The 17709-nt window shown below is 37.8% G+C and overlaps 1 protein-coding gene across 3 annotated transcripts; it reads left to right on the forward strand.

Moving 5' to 3' along the window:
* The first annotated feature begins 7710 nt into the window (after positions 1 to 7710).
* On the forward strand, positions 7711 to 11940 carry LOC111866017. 3 transcript variants are annotated; one of them, XM_023854498.2, is made up of 4 exons: positions 7854 to 8132; positions 8278 to 8337; positions 9871 to 10185; positions 11437 to 11940. In XM_023854498.2, exons 1-4 carry the CDS (start codon positions 8064 to 8066, stop codon positions 11722 to 11724), a joined length of 732 nt encoding a protein of 243 aa, XP_023710266.1. In that variant the 5' UTR covers positions 7854 to 8063; the 3' UTR covers positions 11725 to 11940. The 3 variants fall into 3 exon arrangements, with proteins under 3 accessions (XP_023710268.1, XP_023710266.1, XP_023710267.1); XM_023854500.1 differs by lacking the exons at positions 7854 to 8132; positions 8278 to 8337 and adding an exon at positions 7711 to 7830 and having other exon boundaries at positions 9905 to 10185; XM_023854499.1 differs by lacking the exons at positions 7854 to 8132; positions 8278 to 8337 and adding an exon at positions 8347 to 8602 and having other exon boundaries at positions 9905 to 10185.
* Positions 11941 to 17709: the final 5769 nt, after the last annotated feature.

Raw genomic sequence — 17709 nt, forward strand, 5'->3', positions numbered from 1 at the left:
TTAACAGTAAGCAGGGTATGTATCCTGAGAGAACCAGGAAATGAATGTAGACTTATGAAAACTAGTTTATAAGTCAAAAGCAGAAATCAGAATAATATTCACTGAAGAAAGTTGTTTTATTTCAAAACAGTTCTGTGTAAGAGGGCACATTGACTACTTTTGAGCACAAGAACTGTATAAAGTGATAAGTATATTGTGTTTGGTTTTCTAGATTTCCCCTCCCCTAGGAAGCTGCCAGGGATTGTGGAAAATATTTTTATGTCTTGCTTAATGTTTATAAATATACAAGAATTGTGTTATTTTCCTCTGTCATTGGTATTTGAGAAAGCACAGAGAAAAATATAAGCAGACAAAACTTGTTTTCACAATTAGACCTTTGGTGGTTAGACTGTTACGTGAAATCTAAATCCTGAATTTGTTTCATTCACTAGTAAGTTTGGCAAAAGTCATACATTCCATTATGGAGGCATGTAATAAGTTTCCGCGCTGAATTTTATTGTTTATTTTCTGAAAAACATAATTGATGTATGAAATGAAAGTTCCTAGGGCCTTTTGTTATAAATTTAGTCTCATATTCTGTGTTTACAGAGTTTACCATGTATGGATGAATGACTTCTTAACACATTTTTTTGGTACATAGTATTCCTAGCCCTACAAGTGAACCTGCTTTTCTGAATGAAACTGTTCGTTATAAACATTGATAAAATTGTGCATTTGAAGTTAACTACCATTTTTCAGAATGGGCATTGGTTAGGTTTCTTTTTTAAGGTGTTCCACTATTTTTTGAAAGACAAATTTAGAAGTCATATTACATACATATGAATATTTATGTCATACTTAAATACACATTTTATTTCAATAAACATAATTTTTAGTTATACAGTGATTCAGTTTCATTGTTTATGGACCAAATTTGCTGACACATGGAAGATGTAAATCATGTTATTTAAACACTAGATGACTCTGTCAGTTGATCATTACACACAGTTTACATACCAAACAAGGGTTTCATGCAGTGTTAGCCGACCTCTAACCTTTGATTCAGATGCCACATGTATTGACATTCCTTCTATGTGAAGGAGAATATGGACGTTAATGTGATAACACAGACACTGTTGTGTATTTATGAACTATAAGAAATGTGTGTGTTAGGAAGGCTGAGGCCATTGCAACAGTACAGTATATGTTTAGGATTCATTGGGATAATATTAAGACCTAATTTTGATGATAATAGCCGCAGGATTGCGGACGTAAAGATTTTCCATTTCTGAGTGTCTGTATGAAGAACGTATATGTGACAAATGATGTATTTGTGCTCCTAAGAGACCTATGCAAAAAGCTTGTTTAAATTTATGGTGCTTCTCCTATTGGAAAATTTTGTACATGCAATCAAGACTGAAGGAGACTAAGTTTTAATATTGCTGCAAGCAAAAGGTTGTTTAGACTGTGACAGATGTCCTAGTCCAAGGGTCCATCACATAGTGTTTCTGCTGTACAACATATGAACATGGTAAATATTTTGTCTCTCTAACTGTCATCTGTTGAAAATGTTCTTCTATATGATGTAGATTTAAAATTATAGGTATGAAGTTTCACTGCCAGCCCTAACTGGCTACTGAAAGTCCTACTTCATTTCCATGATTTATTTAATCCGTCTTGCAGTGCATACATTCATTTATCTCCTTTCCCTCGCACTACATGTTTCGGCATAATAATGCCATCTTCAGGTGCTTACTTGTCCACGTCAAACCAGTTCATTGCATGCCATGTTCACACATTAAAATAACTAAAATATGTATCTATCATATACATTGTCAAACGTTAAAATATTAAAATTGTTCAGGATACCACATCGCTACGTCGCCCCTCACTACGTCAGTCACGCCCATTCTCCTTTGTTGGAGCACTCCTTCACTATCTTGTGTGTTGTGCTTTTGTTGTGTCGTGCTCCTGCGACTGCGTGTGTTATACTGTTGGNAACACTAGTCCTACTTCATGTTTTGTTACTAAGGGTCTCCCAGAAAATTTGATAAAATCTGATGAAAAGTTCAGGGATTGAAAGAACAACATGCAAGCTCTACCTCTACCATTAGTGAATTTCAGATTTTACTTAGCATAAAGAACCCATTGGCATGCTTCATAAATATTTGGATTTTTTGCCAGTGTGTTATGAACCAACTGCAACATTTCAAAAGAGATCTTGGAGATCATGAACTTCAGATATATTGGATTGCCATTGAATTTTATAATTACAGTTTTGTTTTACAACCCATGTCTCCCAATACTCTTTTACGGATATTGAAACTACAGTAAGAAGCGTGCTTGCAGTGTGCATTGTGAGGTGTTTAATTTTTCTGTATTTATAGGGTAATTTGTTCTGTTTGCTTCGGAGGACAGTTGTAGGGGAGTTTCACAACACCATTTATGGATAATCTGTATGAATGAAAGATTTTTGATATCACATGTAAGATGCATTTTTTTTTTCTTTCCACATTGTGATATAGACAGGGAGTTGAATCTGAAGCATATAAACATATATTTTTACAAGACTCAAACTGAAGTGCTGTAGACCATAATGAATGTTGTTAATGTGGCTTAAATAATGGTTTTTATGTATAAGAGTAGTCTCATTATGACAGAAGAAATTTGATATGCATGTGAATGTGATTTTGTAATTCACAGTGAATGTTCTCTTTAAAGATGAATAGTGTGAACATTTATTTTGAAATTTATTTGACCTTTTAGTTCAGGAAAGAAGGTTTAATCATTCTACATAAATGGAAAGACACTGTTTTAACTAGTTTAGAGCTGGTACAAAGCTAATTCAATCAGTACAACTCCCTGGGTATATAAGTGTATTGATATTGTAAACATTTCTGTTAAATGGATAATATAGCAAGTGATAAATATCCAGCGTATCGTGAGTATTGCAGTCTTTCCATTTATTACTGAATCATGACAGGGTAAATCATCACATGCTTGTTTCATGCATGGCACATGGCTTAATGTTTTCACAGGGAAGAATAAAGAGAATCTGCTTTCAATTAAATATTTATCTATTAATTTTGGTGCACAGAGTTACATATAGTAACTGACCTTCAAAATTACTGCATTCATAAATAAATTTTGAAGTATTGAATTTGTAGAAAGTAAAGACATTTTTCTTTCGCAATTTATTTTCATATATTATTTCTTATAATTTAAATGGGTCAGACACTGTGCGGTATCCGAGATTGCTTAACCCCTTGGTACTTGTAACAAAACAGAACTTGTAAAATTAATAGGTACCTTAGTTCTTCTGATACAGCAGAACAATAAAATCAACCACAGGAGTGAACATATTACCTCAGTGCAGCTACAGGAGTGCATCTGGCATCAGTGGTAGTTGGAGAAGGTCCTGCTAAAATCATATTGTCATGCCCCTGAATGTGTCAAATTACAAAAACCATTGACAAAGGTGTTTGGGTCACATGGTAGTGTACTTGGTTTATGCTACAAGCTGGAAGTTTACGGGTTCGATTCCCCATGAGGTCACTGGATTTTTCAATTGAACTAATCCTTCCAGCCACACTGTGACCCTAGGGTTGCCTCAGCCTCTAACAGAAATGCGTACCAGGAATCTTTGTGGGGGTAAAGGGCAGCTAACATGTAAGGCCGACAAGTTGACCACCATCTGCAAGCTGACTGTCTAGAAAATGTGGAAAGTTTCAACATCTCACAACCCTGTGGGCCTTCATGACCTGTTACAGGGATAACTTCACACCACCATAGCCTGTTACAGGAGATGACAGTGAAGTAAAGGTCCCGGATGTAGAAGCTTCTTGCTTGCATAAGCATATGGTGGTGGAAATTGATGTGATATATATATATATATACACACTATTAATTAGACATAGGTTATGATATTGATTCTGTGAATATATTGTGGGACAATAACAAAAAATGAAGTCCAGAGTGTGATAACAGTGAAATTGATGTGGGTGTTAAGTACAGGTTGCTTCCTATAATTAGAAGGGTAATAATGCACAGAATTGCAATACAGTTGCAGTAAGATGTACTACCCATGGTGTACTAATAACATTGTCCAATTGAGATTGTGAAACAGTATCTGGGTGACCAGAAAATCAGGAAAGAACAAGGAAGGAATTGGTATTCATGCTCAAAAGCTCTCTTGAACTACACAAACAGCAAGTGTTGATTTGGCAGGCTAGAAGAGAGATTAGTTTTGAATTGAAGAGATCTGTTAGAAATGATAGAAATATGTAGGTAAGTCAATAAGTAAGTTACAAATATATGTAGAACTTAAATATGAGTACTGATTTGAAAATGCTTTTATTTCTCAACATAATCTCCCTGTACTTTGAGGCACTTGTCCCATCATTTCACAACCCCTGAAAACCAGCAGCATAAAATTCTTTGGGCTGCTGTCAGAACCAGGCGGTGACTGGGATCACGAAGGCATACTGCTCACCGCATTCCAGCCTCAAGGACAAACCATAAATGCCAACTGCTACTGTAACATCCTCAGGAAACTTTGTAAAGCCATTCAACAGAAGCGACCAGGACTCCTCACCAAAGGCGTGTTGCTCTTGCATGAAAACGTGCGTCTCCATACTATCAACAAGACAAATGAGACACTGAAATTTCAAGTGGGAAGTCCTTGAGCATCCTCCGTATGGCCCCAACCTTGCTCCAAGCGACTTCCATTTGTTCGGCCCTCTTAAACATCATCTTTCGGCTAAACGTTTTCCTGAAGATGAAGCTGTAGAAAGGGAAGTTAACGCCTGGTTCCAAAAGCAGCCCAAAGAATTTTGCGCTACTGGTTTTCAGGGGCTTGTGAAACGATGGGACAAGTGCCTCAATGTACAGGGAGATTATGTTGAGAAATAAAAGCATTTTTCAAATCAGTACTCTTGTTTAAGTTCTGTATCTATAATAGGTACAGTTTGGTTACTGTTATAATAGATTTCTATTAATATGAAATAAAATCTTGCATGGGAATATGCAGAATAGATTACCTTTGTAAGGGACCCACCTTACATGGAACATTGATGTGCCATGCAAGCATTGTCACACTGTATTTCTTACGGTACGAAATTGAAAATGGGTATGAAAGAGTAAATAAATACAAATCCATCCATACTATTATTTCAAGTTTAAAAACTGAAACCAAGCGAGTAGCAATACTGTAACTATAAATGTGGGTATGCATTACTTCCCATATTTCCATTTTGTGCAGTTGTAAGATTACATCAGTTTTGCAAGTGTCTTAATCTCCATGGTATAAATTTAGGAATATTAAATTTGTACAGTTTTGNATTGACATTTACTTCTCTGGCAAGATCATCTTATAACTGGTAATTAAAAGTTTTCCCTTGTCTGGATCCAAGATCAGCCAGTGTTGCAGAACCACCAAAGTGTAAAGTACATATGGAAACATGCATTTCAGAAAGTTTCCTATATGCATTTTATAGCTTTCGTATGGTGATTTTGTTAATGTGGCCGATGTATTATTTTGAATGGTACTTCCTATAACTGAGATAACTTGATTGTGCTTATTGAGAGGATTTACTTCTTGTTTGAATCTTAATGTGAAGTTCACTTTAAGTTTTCAGCTACAAGTTTCATATTCATAGTTGCATTTATGTGGATTTAAATGCTTATAATTATGGTATGTGAAACAAATATATTGAACTAACTATGGAACCCAAACTTTTCCAGAAACTGTTGTTTGAACTTTCAGGTGGAGATGTACAAAATTTTCTTTGCCATAGACCTAGTGTTTTCCATACATGTAGAGATCACAGCAACAAGACTGTCTCAGAATTATACAAATATAGTAATTTTTAGTCTCTCCCTTTCCAATGCCTATATTATATACAATTTTCTTTGCTCTTGTGTGGATTACTTTCAGTTGCTGAATATTATCAAATCTATTCAGTTGCCAATTTTTGTCATTGCACTAAATCACTGGATACTTTTTACAGGCTTGTATGGTATATATGGACCCACCATATGCATAGGCATTGAGGTGCTCTGTTTCTTTTTAACAAGGCATTTATAAGACATTTAAGCAGAAGGAATGTTTCTAAACGTTGAAAGAGGAAGATAAACTTATATATAATAAACAATTATTATTTGTATTTACTTATTACATATGTAACATAAAACTAAGAAGTATAGACTAAATGATGATGGGAGGTCAGTCGTAATAGAATGACTGACCTCTACCTTCGTTGTAGGATTCACCTGTGTAATATACAGTTGTATGTATTGTACTACAGACTTTATTATAACTGATCAGAAGGTAGTTTAGCTGTAACCAGTAGTATGTTTGAGGCACATAACTTGATTGGATATTAAAATATAAGTAATAAATTTTTAAGCCAAAACCAAGAAGTAACCTTGTCGTTTTCTGACATTCCCAAAATTTGATATAATCTATCTTGAAGTGATTGTGGGAAAAATTTAACCCACTATTAGTCCTTTACCTCAGATATTTATTGCAACATTTTATTTATGGAATTGACAACATCACATAGCCTACATTTGAGTGTCCTTCTTTAACATGTGCACCTATTGGTCTTTTTATCTTATCTGCCAGCTTGTATTTCATGCAGTGGTTCTGTACCTTTCTACGTAGACCATGCAGAAAAATGACTTTTGTATGTGTGCCAGTCTGTGCGTTTGAAGATTTTGCTTCCCATTTGTCCCTTGTGGCATTCCAAACACCTTGTCTGCTATTCTGTGTTAAGATAAATTGTAGGAACATATTTTAAAAAATTATAGATATGGAAAACGCTTATGACACTGTTTAAAGAAAAGTTTTGACAAGTGATGAGGTACGTGGGAGTAGGTCGGAAATGGATTAATGTGACAAAGTAAAAGTATACCTGTATGAAAACTTGACTGAAAATTAACAGGCTAAATTATAATTACCAAGGTGACCATATTTCTCACCCTCAAATTCAGGACACCTTATAAATGTTGAAGAGGGGGCTAAAAAGTGTCATTGAAAATGTTTAATTTATATAGATATGAGAAAAATAGTTTAAATACAATGAGAGCCTATTATATAAAAAAAAGTAGAAACTACTGCTAAGTTAAAACTGTTGTCATCCCTACCTTAAAAATAAAAAGCAAAGCTGCTGTATTATTCAAAGTTGTGAATTTTATTAAGGAGAAGTTGGTAAGTTAGTGAACCGCATTTCAGTCATTGTGAGTTGTTGCTCTTAGAAGCGGGCAGCTGAGGCATGAGCATAGTTCGTGAACCCAGGGTTAGGGGAACGTCCGCCATTGAAACCCGTTACCAGGAAACGACTGGTGAAGACTCAGCAGACATAACAGTATGCTGCAGTGAATTGTAGAGCGTGTGAATCAGCAAAAGCCCTATAGTTACTTGTAGGGCGAGGGCACACCAAGGAAACTGGCAACCGCAATTTCCGTAAACTATTTTCAGCCCGAGTTGAACACATGTTATTGAATGGAGCAGCGCAAATTGAGGAAACAGCAACGCCCTGTTCCATTCACTAACGTGTGTTCAACTCAGGCTGATAACAGTTCACGAGAATTGCGGTTGCCAGTTTCCATGGTTTGTCCTCGCTCTTAGTGCCCTTAGTGATCAGTAAAATGCAGTTACCAATCCAGACCCCGTATGTAGTCGCACATACGTGTGTCAATACGTTTGTGTGACGGCAACCTGCCCTTTTTATATGTAAGCAGTACAAACAGAATACAACACAAGTTGGTCTTTGTTGTTTGGGATGATCAAATAATAGTTACACAACATAGTACGATACGCGGTGATGAAATTAATGGTGTTACAAAAAGGTGCTTAGTAAATTTAAACATTGATGGAAGAACGTTTGAATTACGCAATACGGTTTACGTTAGCGATATAAGCCATTTTAACGTATTCCGTCATCGGCAAGACCAGGCATGACCGCAGAACAGGGAAGCAATGACAGGTTCTAAAACAAATGACTTACGAAAATAGAATGTTTACGATGGAAAAATAGCTCTCGAAGGTCGTTAGTTTTGATGCTCTAATTTATTTGTATGGAATGGACGACGAACGCCACTGGTTCGAAAAATATACACTATTAATTGAAAGAAATATCAAAGGAGTGCAGGTGGGTGAAGGGTTATAAAGGGAGTGAGATGAAGTGTTTGAACCCGAATTTAATCTAATATTTTGAAGGAAAAAGAAAAATTAGGTGAGTACATCGATGATCACTGGCCTGGGTTGAAACAACACTGATATTTGTTCCTTTCTAGTATGGCATTTATTCCGTGGCTGTTTTGGGATTGGCCGTGGCGCTACGAAGTGTCCGACCGGTAAGTACAGTTTATGGGTCACTCTTTTAGCATGGGGCCGGACAACGAATTGTGGTAAAGTGAGGTTCAAGACTACTTTTAGCTTACAGTGCTAACACCAGGTTAAGTAAAATTGTTAAATGGGCAGCGTGTAAAGATCAACTCTTGTTGGATATTCTTGTGACCGTTTTCGCTAGTACCTTATATCAGATGGCGCTAGCTCTTCTGTATGTTAGTTTTGTATTAAGATTTTGTGCTATATTTTGGCGTTCGTGTCAGTGCTTGGGTGAGATTTAATTAAATACATCTGACTGAATTATGGTCTGGTACCTTACTCTTCCTACGGATTCATTACATTGTGACATGACAATAATGTCTAGTTGAAGGCTGGTAGCGATAATTAATCATTTTCAAGTGGTCAGATATGTAAGAAGAATAAGAGATAGTTATGGAATTAAAAGAGGCAATATTGGAATTTTTTACTTCTTGTATTTGATACATTGATGGCCTGATGGATTCCAATTTTTCATTTGTGGAATTCTGTCCACTTTGTGTCAGATTGGTTCATGCAGGCCGACTGGACATAAGTGGTCCATACCCCTCTCCTCCTGAAACACAAAGCCATCGAGCCGTTGATGTAGTGGTATTGCCCCAAACTGATATTGCATAAGGACCCAGTACACAAGTTCAGCCAGCCTACAGGCTATCCTGAGTGAGGGTTTTCTCAGTTTGCATGAATGCTGGTTTAGTGCTGCAAACACTATCTTCAAAATTCATGCATACAAACAATTTATAGTTATCTTTCCATCTCACTGAACAATGACGTTGATACTGCATTATGAAATAACTAAAGAATTTATCACATTAAAACCCCAGGCATGGTTCTTGCCCCAGAAATCAGACTTGGACAACCAGAATATAATATGGGAGCAGTAACCTACATACCATCTTCAGTTAGCATAAAGAGCAAAAAGTATAAAACAGCAACTGGAAAATATTGGTGTTGTAGTGCTATCCCCAGTCAAGAGAAGATGAGACGAATGGTGGTAAATTGATTGACCTTGACCGTTATACTACACAATGAGACACACTGAGCTTTAGTGTACCACTGGCAAGAGTAATTTTTTATTGCTAGTGGTGTGGGACTAAGTCCCTTGTACTGCGGTCACTTCTGGCCTATTGTACCAGCCCCAGATGATAGGTGAGGGTGATTGTGGAGCAATTGGTGGAGTGAAGATTGGCAAGAGAAACTGAAGTACTCAGAGAAAACCTGCCTCAGCGCCACTTTGTCCACCATAAATCCCACTTGACCAGACCCGGGATCGAACCCGGGCCACCGAGGTGGGAAGCCAGCGACTCACCGCTTGAGCTATGGTGCCGCCAGTGGCAAGAGTAAGTTCTATGAAAACTGTACCAGTATTATCAGCTTGCAGAGTATATGTGGTTGGCCTTTGGTAATTGCCATAGTATTATCTGTATTGTTATGCATGCAGAAATCTGAATAATCCGAATTGTACATTACAGTAAGACTGAGGGGAAAACTTTATGTTTTAGTTTAAAAAGTTCACTTCACCACATGAAATTCCAGTTGGTTTCTTGGAGAAGCATGTGACACTCGCTGGTAAGGTCGTCTGTGTAGAGACATCCATTGGGTCATCACCTCCACTGCTGCTGGTTGATCATCACCCAGTCGTAGGCTGGCAACTGAGGCAGTCAGCCAAGAAGTGTCTTCCTGTTCATATCTCTAGTGTGGACATTCTAAACAATGGCGTGTCATGGCTGCAGCATGTTGTGGTAGGGACCAACATCAGATTTACTCCTCTCAGAGTGAATCCTGAGTCTCTTAGCTGTATCATCAATTCAGATACGGTTAGTATACTGTGTGGCTTCACATGGATAAGGGGGTCCTGACTGACACATTGGCAGAACACTGAGTCGTTATATGAAGTGTGAGATACAGGCAAGACATGAGAACTGGGTGTTATGATGGTGTCATGGGTGAACTGATATGTAGAGTCTTTCAAAAATATTGTCGGGGTTTCCGTATATAGGCCATGGACACTCAGTAATTTAGAATCGCCATGTATTCTATAATGAGATTATAAATTTCAGTTCAGTTACCAAACATACCATTATATTGTTCATTATCAGTAGCATAAGCAATTAATGGTAGGTTCATTAGTGTGCATAGATTGCGGCTTGATAATTTCAAGGTCAAAACATATAGCTATAATTATTAAACTACTTCATGTAATTCCTAGTAAATAGGGTTATGCAAGATGCTACATACGCACGCACACACATGCTGTTTGTGGAACCCTGGAATGCAGTGTCACTTTATCCACTGTGCATGGAGCCCCTTGAAGCAAATTGTAACTAACATAATGTCTGTTAAAAATTCACAGGAGAATTTGACTGTTGCCATCTCTGGCTGTGATTTCCACAGATGACCGTTTTATTGAGCTACTGTTATGCATATAGCCCCTGAGTGACACTTTGAAATGACTTTTGCACTGAATATGTGTTCTATGAACTTGAAAATATCTGGAAAAAGAGCTTGCTGGAATAAGCACAATAATAACAACAATGGTGGCAGTGGTGGTGCTAGTGGTGGTGGTAGTAGTCTTAGTGGGCCCCGATCAGCAAAGGTAAATTACCAAATGAAACAGTACCATTCATGTAAAAGGTAAAAAAGGTAAAGCTGTCCCTATAACAGGCTGTGGAAGCCCATAGGATTGTGAGACAACAAGGCTCTAACATTTTCTAGACAGTCGACTCACAGATGGCGGTAAGGTTGTAAGCCTTACGTGCCAGCTGCCCTTTACACCCCAGGAAGATTCCTGGTACTCATTTCTGTCAGAGGCTGAGTAGACCCCAGGGCCATAGTCCGGTTGGAAGGATTAGGTCAATTGAAAAATCCAAGAACATCATCAGGATTCGATCCTGCAACCTTCTGGCTTGTAGCATAGTGCCTCAACTAATTACACCACCGCAAGCCCCCACACTGCCATTCATACCCAATTGAAATTAGTTTTGCATTTTGTTTCCATGGAAATGACATAGTGACAAATAGTTATGTGATTAGAGTAATTATGCTGTATATTGATTGTTCTTTTGCAGAAATTTGGCAATGTGGGTGTGGATCTTGTGTCTCTGGGCTTTGCATCTGTGTCATCACTTGACTTTCAACTAGAGAAAGACCCTGTGTACATGCAGTACTATAAACAGCTCCTTGCAGCTGAGAATCAGGCTGAGAAGCGAGGGATGGGCATGTGGGCTGACAACAGCGATGGCTGGGTGGCTCACCAATGGAGGCGGCTCTGGGACCGCCTCAGTTTTGCTCTTTTATGGCGTAAAATGCAGCAGAAGTCTGTTGGTAGGCAGGTGGTGAAAATGGTGAAAGGATAAATGGTTCAGTGGAATAGCAGTGATCTAGCATACTCTCGGACAAGGGCACAGCTGTTAGTAAGTGCCAGATCGTCAGCGTGACCATCTGTAACCAAATGCCTTCAAGTGTCTCTGACATTTAATGCTCAATAAAGTTGTTTTATAGCATGCTGATTTCTTTCTGTTGTAGTAAATGAATTGGTTGGAAATATAGTTACTGATATTGTGACATGATTACTTAAGCCTTCCATTGCTAGGCAACGACCGGAAAACACGTTAAAAATAGCTGATCATTGCTAGGCAATGGATACATTTGCAACTATAGAAGAATTATTGGAAGCGATTTCTTTGTATAAGGTGAGGCTATATAGTGAGAGGCAACAGCCAAGGAGGATAACCTGAAGGCTCATAGTGCTGTCAGTAAAATTCAGTCATGAGTCCTGTGAGACTGAGAACCAAGAATCACTGTGCCGGTTAGGGCCAGCAAGAATTCAGCTGTCAGTCAGTAGTACACAGTTGAGGCAATGAGTTAGTTGTAAGATGGTAGCCATCTTATAACAACGTGAACAGAAGAGAACGTTGTAGTCTGTGGCCAAGCAGTGACCAGTGGAGACTGCAACAGACTGAGACTTGGAGTGTGCTGTGAGGCTATTCGAGTTACTTGTTACGAGTTTTAAGTATTTAATCCACTTGCCTGTCCAAACCTCTTGTCTAGTCACTAACATGTAATAATATAAATAATGTGGAAAGTCAGCAGGAAAAACTTGCCAGATCTTTTCACACTGGCAAATTTGACTGTTGCTCAAGAGTGTCTAGGAAGACATGAAGATTATTTATGCTTAAATCTGATATATATTAGGAACAGTGCTGGTTCATGCAATAGGCCCATATACGACTTGTATAGATTAGAGTGACTCCAGTGTTTTAGTTCCTCATCAAACCTGTCCATTATGTCATCAATTTTATCTTCTGTTGGACCAGGAACATTCAGACGGATATCACACCAGCAACCTTTTAGTGTTATATATGACATCCAATCATTAGCGAACTCTACGCTCATAACTGCTCATACAATTCTCTTATGTACAAAATGCCTGTACCTAATTAACGGTTTTCATTCCCCTTTCCATAGAAAAATGTACATTCACTTGCTGGTGTGATGTTAGCCCTGTCCCATCTGACCTGTACTCCTGCTAAATGTAACTTCTGTTTTAAGATTTCTTCTGCCACTGCCCTGAGCGAACCTGCCCTGTACATACTTCTGACTGCGATGAATATAACCACTTTAATATTCTTATGATCAGTTCTTTTGGCTAAGACTCCTTTTTTTTTTCTCAGTTGTGATTCTGTTCAATTTGGGCCTTTCAAGTGACTGAGCTTCTGTTTTAGCATAAGATACGTAAGATAGGCATGATCTGCTTCGCAAACGCTGTAGTGAGAGCAGACTTGTGTGTAGTGCAAAAGGAAAATTTTCAGTAATGTACTGTGTGTGTGATATGCACACTTGCCGAAAGGCGAAACATATTCATGAGAGACAAACCCATCTTGTCAGAGAGAATGTTACGTAAGGATTATGACCACAAGGATTCAGTTGAAAAAAAAAAAATCTGGTTCATGTTTCTCAAGGGGCTTGACGCAAGGGCTAACTGGCGGTAAGCCCCCGGTTGTAAAGTAACCTTGACTTCGATATTAAAACATTTGATCTTGGGCCCAAGATAGGGCTTGACACCAAGACTGACTGGCCGACTGATTGTCATTCGTAACATGGCTTTGACTTTGGCTTCGATTTTGACTTTGCCCGTGTGGTGGTGGTTTCAAATACTACCTCCTTGCGAGTCATAGGAGACAATGAGAAGGGAACCCAGTACCTGGGAGTACTATTGGGCCACCCTGTTTCTAGGGCATAAAATATGGAGGCCTGGTACTCCAGGTTGGAGGTGCCTCGAATTTGAGACAGTACAATATAGTCATGAGTTACACGGCATTCTGTTTCCATCAGAGATACATATATTAAACCCCATAATTTCCTCATAACTTACACTTGAACACAGTTTTCCAGTTAAACTTAAGTATTATAAATCATGTATTGTAAGCAACAATACTCATGTTCCTATTTATTATTATCTTCATTAGATTGATGGAATTCAAGAATGTGAAATACACTCTTGTCAGCAAAATTAAGACTGCATTTAATGATATAAGAAAATCTGATATATTCATCTTCCAGTTCAGTATTGGATACAATTATATAGCAAAATTAATAATATATCTTAAAGAAATGCAATTACTATTGAAAATCTTATGTTCATGTTCACCAGTTCAGTACAGGTAGGATTATATGGCAAAAGTAAGAGAAGGAATACACCTATAACAACAGAAGTGAATAACAGTGTAACGAAAATGAAATAGGTAAAGAAATTACATAAATAGTCCTACCCACATTCAACCCTGATACTGATTCTGCTCCACACTGAGGTGGATAACCTGAACTTTGCAAGTCAATTATAAAGTAATGCCCTTTCATTCTTACCTACACATAAACAAGACCCATGTGTGTCAGAAAACAATTTTCCACACAATTCTCAATTGAAATTTAATTACTTGAAGATAACAAGAGTAAAGGACCAAGGGCATGTCAGTCACAGGAGAGGAATACAAAGGGTATTTTGGTAGGATAAATTGAAGAACATGCTGGGGATACAAATACAGTATTTAGATGGATGTTGGGAGAAATGGGGCCAAGGTGGCGGGGTGTGGACAGGATTCTTTTATTATTATTTTTATTGGAGTGAGAGACCATTTGGCACTTTGGCTAGTTGTAGCTTATTGTACCAATCCTAGATGATGGTGAGTGTAGAGCAGTTGGTGGAACGAAGATTGACAGGGGAAGTCGAAGTACTTGGAGAAAATCTGTCCAAGTGCCACATTGTATCCACCACAAATCCCACATGACGATATCCAGGAAGCTCACGCAGGAGTCGTCTAGTTGAGAATAAGGCGCAAAGAGTTCTGTGAGAACAATGCAGTGAGGTCGCGGGTTCCATGAAATGGTAATTTCTTCGGGCACTGAGCAGCTGTTTGCAGGGAGACAGTACAATGAACTTGGTCCTGATGTATGCTATCAATTTGTGCATGTAGGAAGCAAGTGATACTATATGAGGAAGGTGAAGGTAACAAATTTGTATAGATCTGGTGGTACATGGGTAAGACATTGGCATAGTATTGGGAAGGTACAGGGTTCGAGACCACGGTGTCTTTTGTCAATAGAAATTGAAAAGTGATCAATAAATGTGATTTTTCTGCAGCTATAAATAAAGTCATAAAATATGAGGAGGATCGCAGAAGTTAGTGTAACAGATGCAATGGTGGTCTAGAGCAGGGGTCTCCAAACTTTTTGAACTGCAGGCCACATTAGGTAATTCAGCACTTTCAACGGGCCGGATAAAATGGGAAATTAATAACTCAAGGTATATGAGTTTTATTGAAAGCACAGAATTTCATAAACTAAATACAAAGTACATGAGAATAAATTATCATATATTAATGACAACAGACAGTAGCAGCAAATGCTCATATTTTCATCGCAAATTATAATAAAACAATTAATGTGAATGATGGAACTCTTTTTGCATTCTTAAAATTTGATTAAATTAAGGTTCAAATTTTAAAAACGCTAACCACAAGTAGCGACTTTAAATGTTCATCAGATAAATTTGCTCTGTATTTCGACTTGATGTACTTCATCTGGGAAAAAGTTTGTTCACACAGATATGTCATCCCAAAAATGGAGATAAATTTACAAGCAAATTTCTTTAAATTTGGAAATTGCTCAGAGTTCAGAAATTTATAAAATTCGATCAAATTTCCTTCCTTGTATTTGTCTTTAATATGATAATTTTCCTGAAGTTCAGTAAGTTCCATTTCAATTTGACTTGGGACATCTGAAGCATCACAGTCAAACGGATTTTGAAACAATCTAATTTCCTGAGCACTGAAATCCAAATCAGCAAATCGCTTCAAAAATTGTTCTTTGAAATCTAAAATGACTAAATTTGTAAACGAGGAAGGAAATTCTGCTTCATCCTTTCTATGCAACTCTGCACAGTATAGCATATGAACAAAGTTACAGTTTCTCACTTGGCTTTCCAGAAGTATCAGCTTTGCTCTGAATGCCATGATAAGTGCAAATAAATCACAGACTAAGTTATTTTCACAGCTAAGCCATCGAACTGCAGTATAATATGTCAGGTCAATAAGCTCGGAATCACATTTACCAGTACTCACTGGAAAATTAGTTCAATTGGCGCATTTCTGCACAATTCTTTCGCGGGCCGTAGTTTGGAGACCCTTGGTCTAGAGGTAAGGTACCGGAGTTGTAAAGAAAAGGTTCGAGGTTTGGAACCAACGAAAGTTTTATAAAATACAAATGCAATTAATAAGAGTTTTCTGTAATTATGTAGGGAGATGTAACATAAGAGGAAGAAGGGAGAGAAGATTTTTTTCGGCCGCTCATGAAAATACTCTCCTAAGTGGGTATACTATTTTACTAAGTATCCACAAGGGATTTCAGTATTCATTATATTTCTTTAAGATATGTTATTATTTCCGCCATATTATTCTGCCCAGTACTGAACTGGTGAAGATGAATATATCAGATTTTTGAATATCATTAAATGCAGTCTTAATCTTGTTGACAAAGAGTGTATTTCACATTCTCGAATTCCATCATTCTAATGAAAATAATAATAATAAATGGGAACTTGAGTATTGTTGCTTACAATACATGATTTATAATACTTAAATGTAACCGAAAAACTGTGTTCTGGATGGCTTTCAAGTGTAAGTTATGAGGAAATTATGGGGTTTAATATATGTATCTCTGATGAAAACAGAATTTTCTTTCAAGTTTCCCCACCTTCAGCTTTTTCTAAATACAATTATTCCATGTATGTCACAGTTCACAATGTTCAGTGCCTTTGGTTAAAGAGGTGTTTCATGTGAAAGAAAGGTTATGACTTTCCTGGCACTGGTGACAAAATTTCTCCAGATAAATAATTTGCAATCTAATCTCTTGTACTCCAGAGCTGCAGAGGCTCGTATTCTGCTGTTATTTTTTTTTTTTGGAAAGGTGGTGGGGGACCAAGTTTAATAGAACTTCACTCAAATCCAACCCAAAGGATATGGGTGAAGTGATATTGAACTTACTCATGGAGCTGAGCCCTTCTTGAGAAGCTGCCAATTGTGCAGCCACTCAAGAATTTTCCAGCCTTTTGTAGAACCCGAATGTTCACTACTATGTTCACAAGAGCCCTCCACTGGTCCCTATCCTGAGACAGATCAATCCAATCCATACCAAACCAACCTATCTCTCTAGGATACATTTTAATATTATCCACCCAACTACACCTCGGTCTTCCCAGTAGTCTCTTTCCTTCTGGCCTTTTCCACCAATATCCTATATGCATTCCTCGCCTCCCCCATTCGTGCTACATGCCCTGCCAACCCCATCCTCCTTGACTTGATCATTGTAATTATCCTTGGAGAAGAGTACAAATTATGAAGCTCCTCATTATGCAGTTTTCTCCAACCTCCCACCAATTCATCTCCCTTCGGTCCAAATATTCATAACTATTCTCAACACCCTCAGTCTATGTTCTTCCCTTAACATCAGAGACCCAAGTTTCATACCCATACAGAACCACAAGCAATATTGTAGTTTTGTACAGAACTATTTGGCTTATTTTGGATTCTATCCATCATCTGGTATATATGTATATGACAAAAAAGCCCACGTCTCCATCCTCAGGTGGTGGGGTGCGTTAGAAACAGCTAGTCTCAATCACTGGACAAGCAGCGGTTAGTAGAGAACAGCTTATAAACACCTGACAACAGGTTCCATCATTGGGAGATGAGAATAAGATCGCAATAAAAGACAAGATAGAACTTCTGTGCCAAGCATGCATATGTCAAAAATGTGATAAAACAGTGGTATGGATTAGGTTCCAT

This window comes from Cryptotermes secundus, unplaced genomic scaffold, assembly GCF_002891405.2.
Source record: "Cryptotermes secundus unplaced genomic scaffold, Csec_1.0 scaffold72, whole genome shotgun sequence".
NCBI classification, from domain to species: domain Eukaryota; kingdom Metazoa; phylum Arthropoda; class Insecta; order Blattodea; family Kalotermitidae; genus Cryptotermes; species Cryptotermes secundus.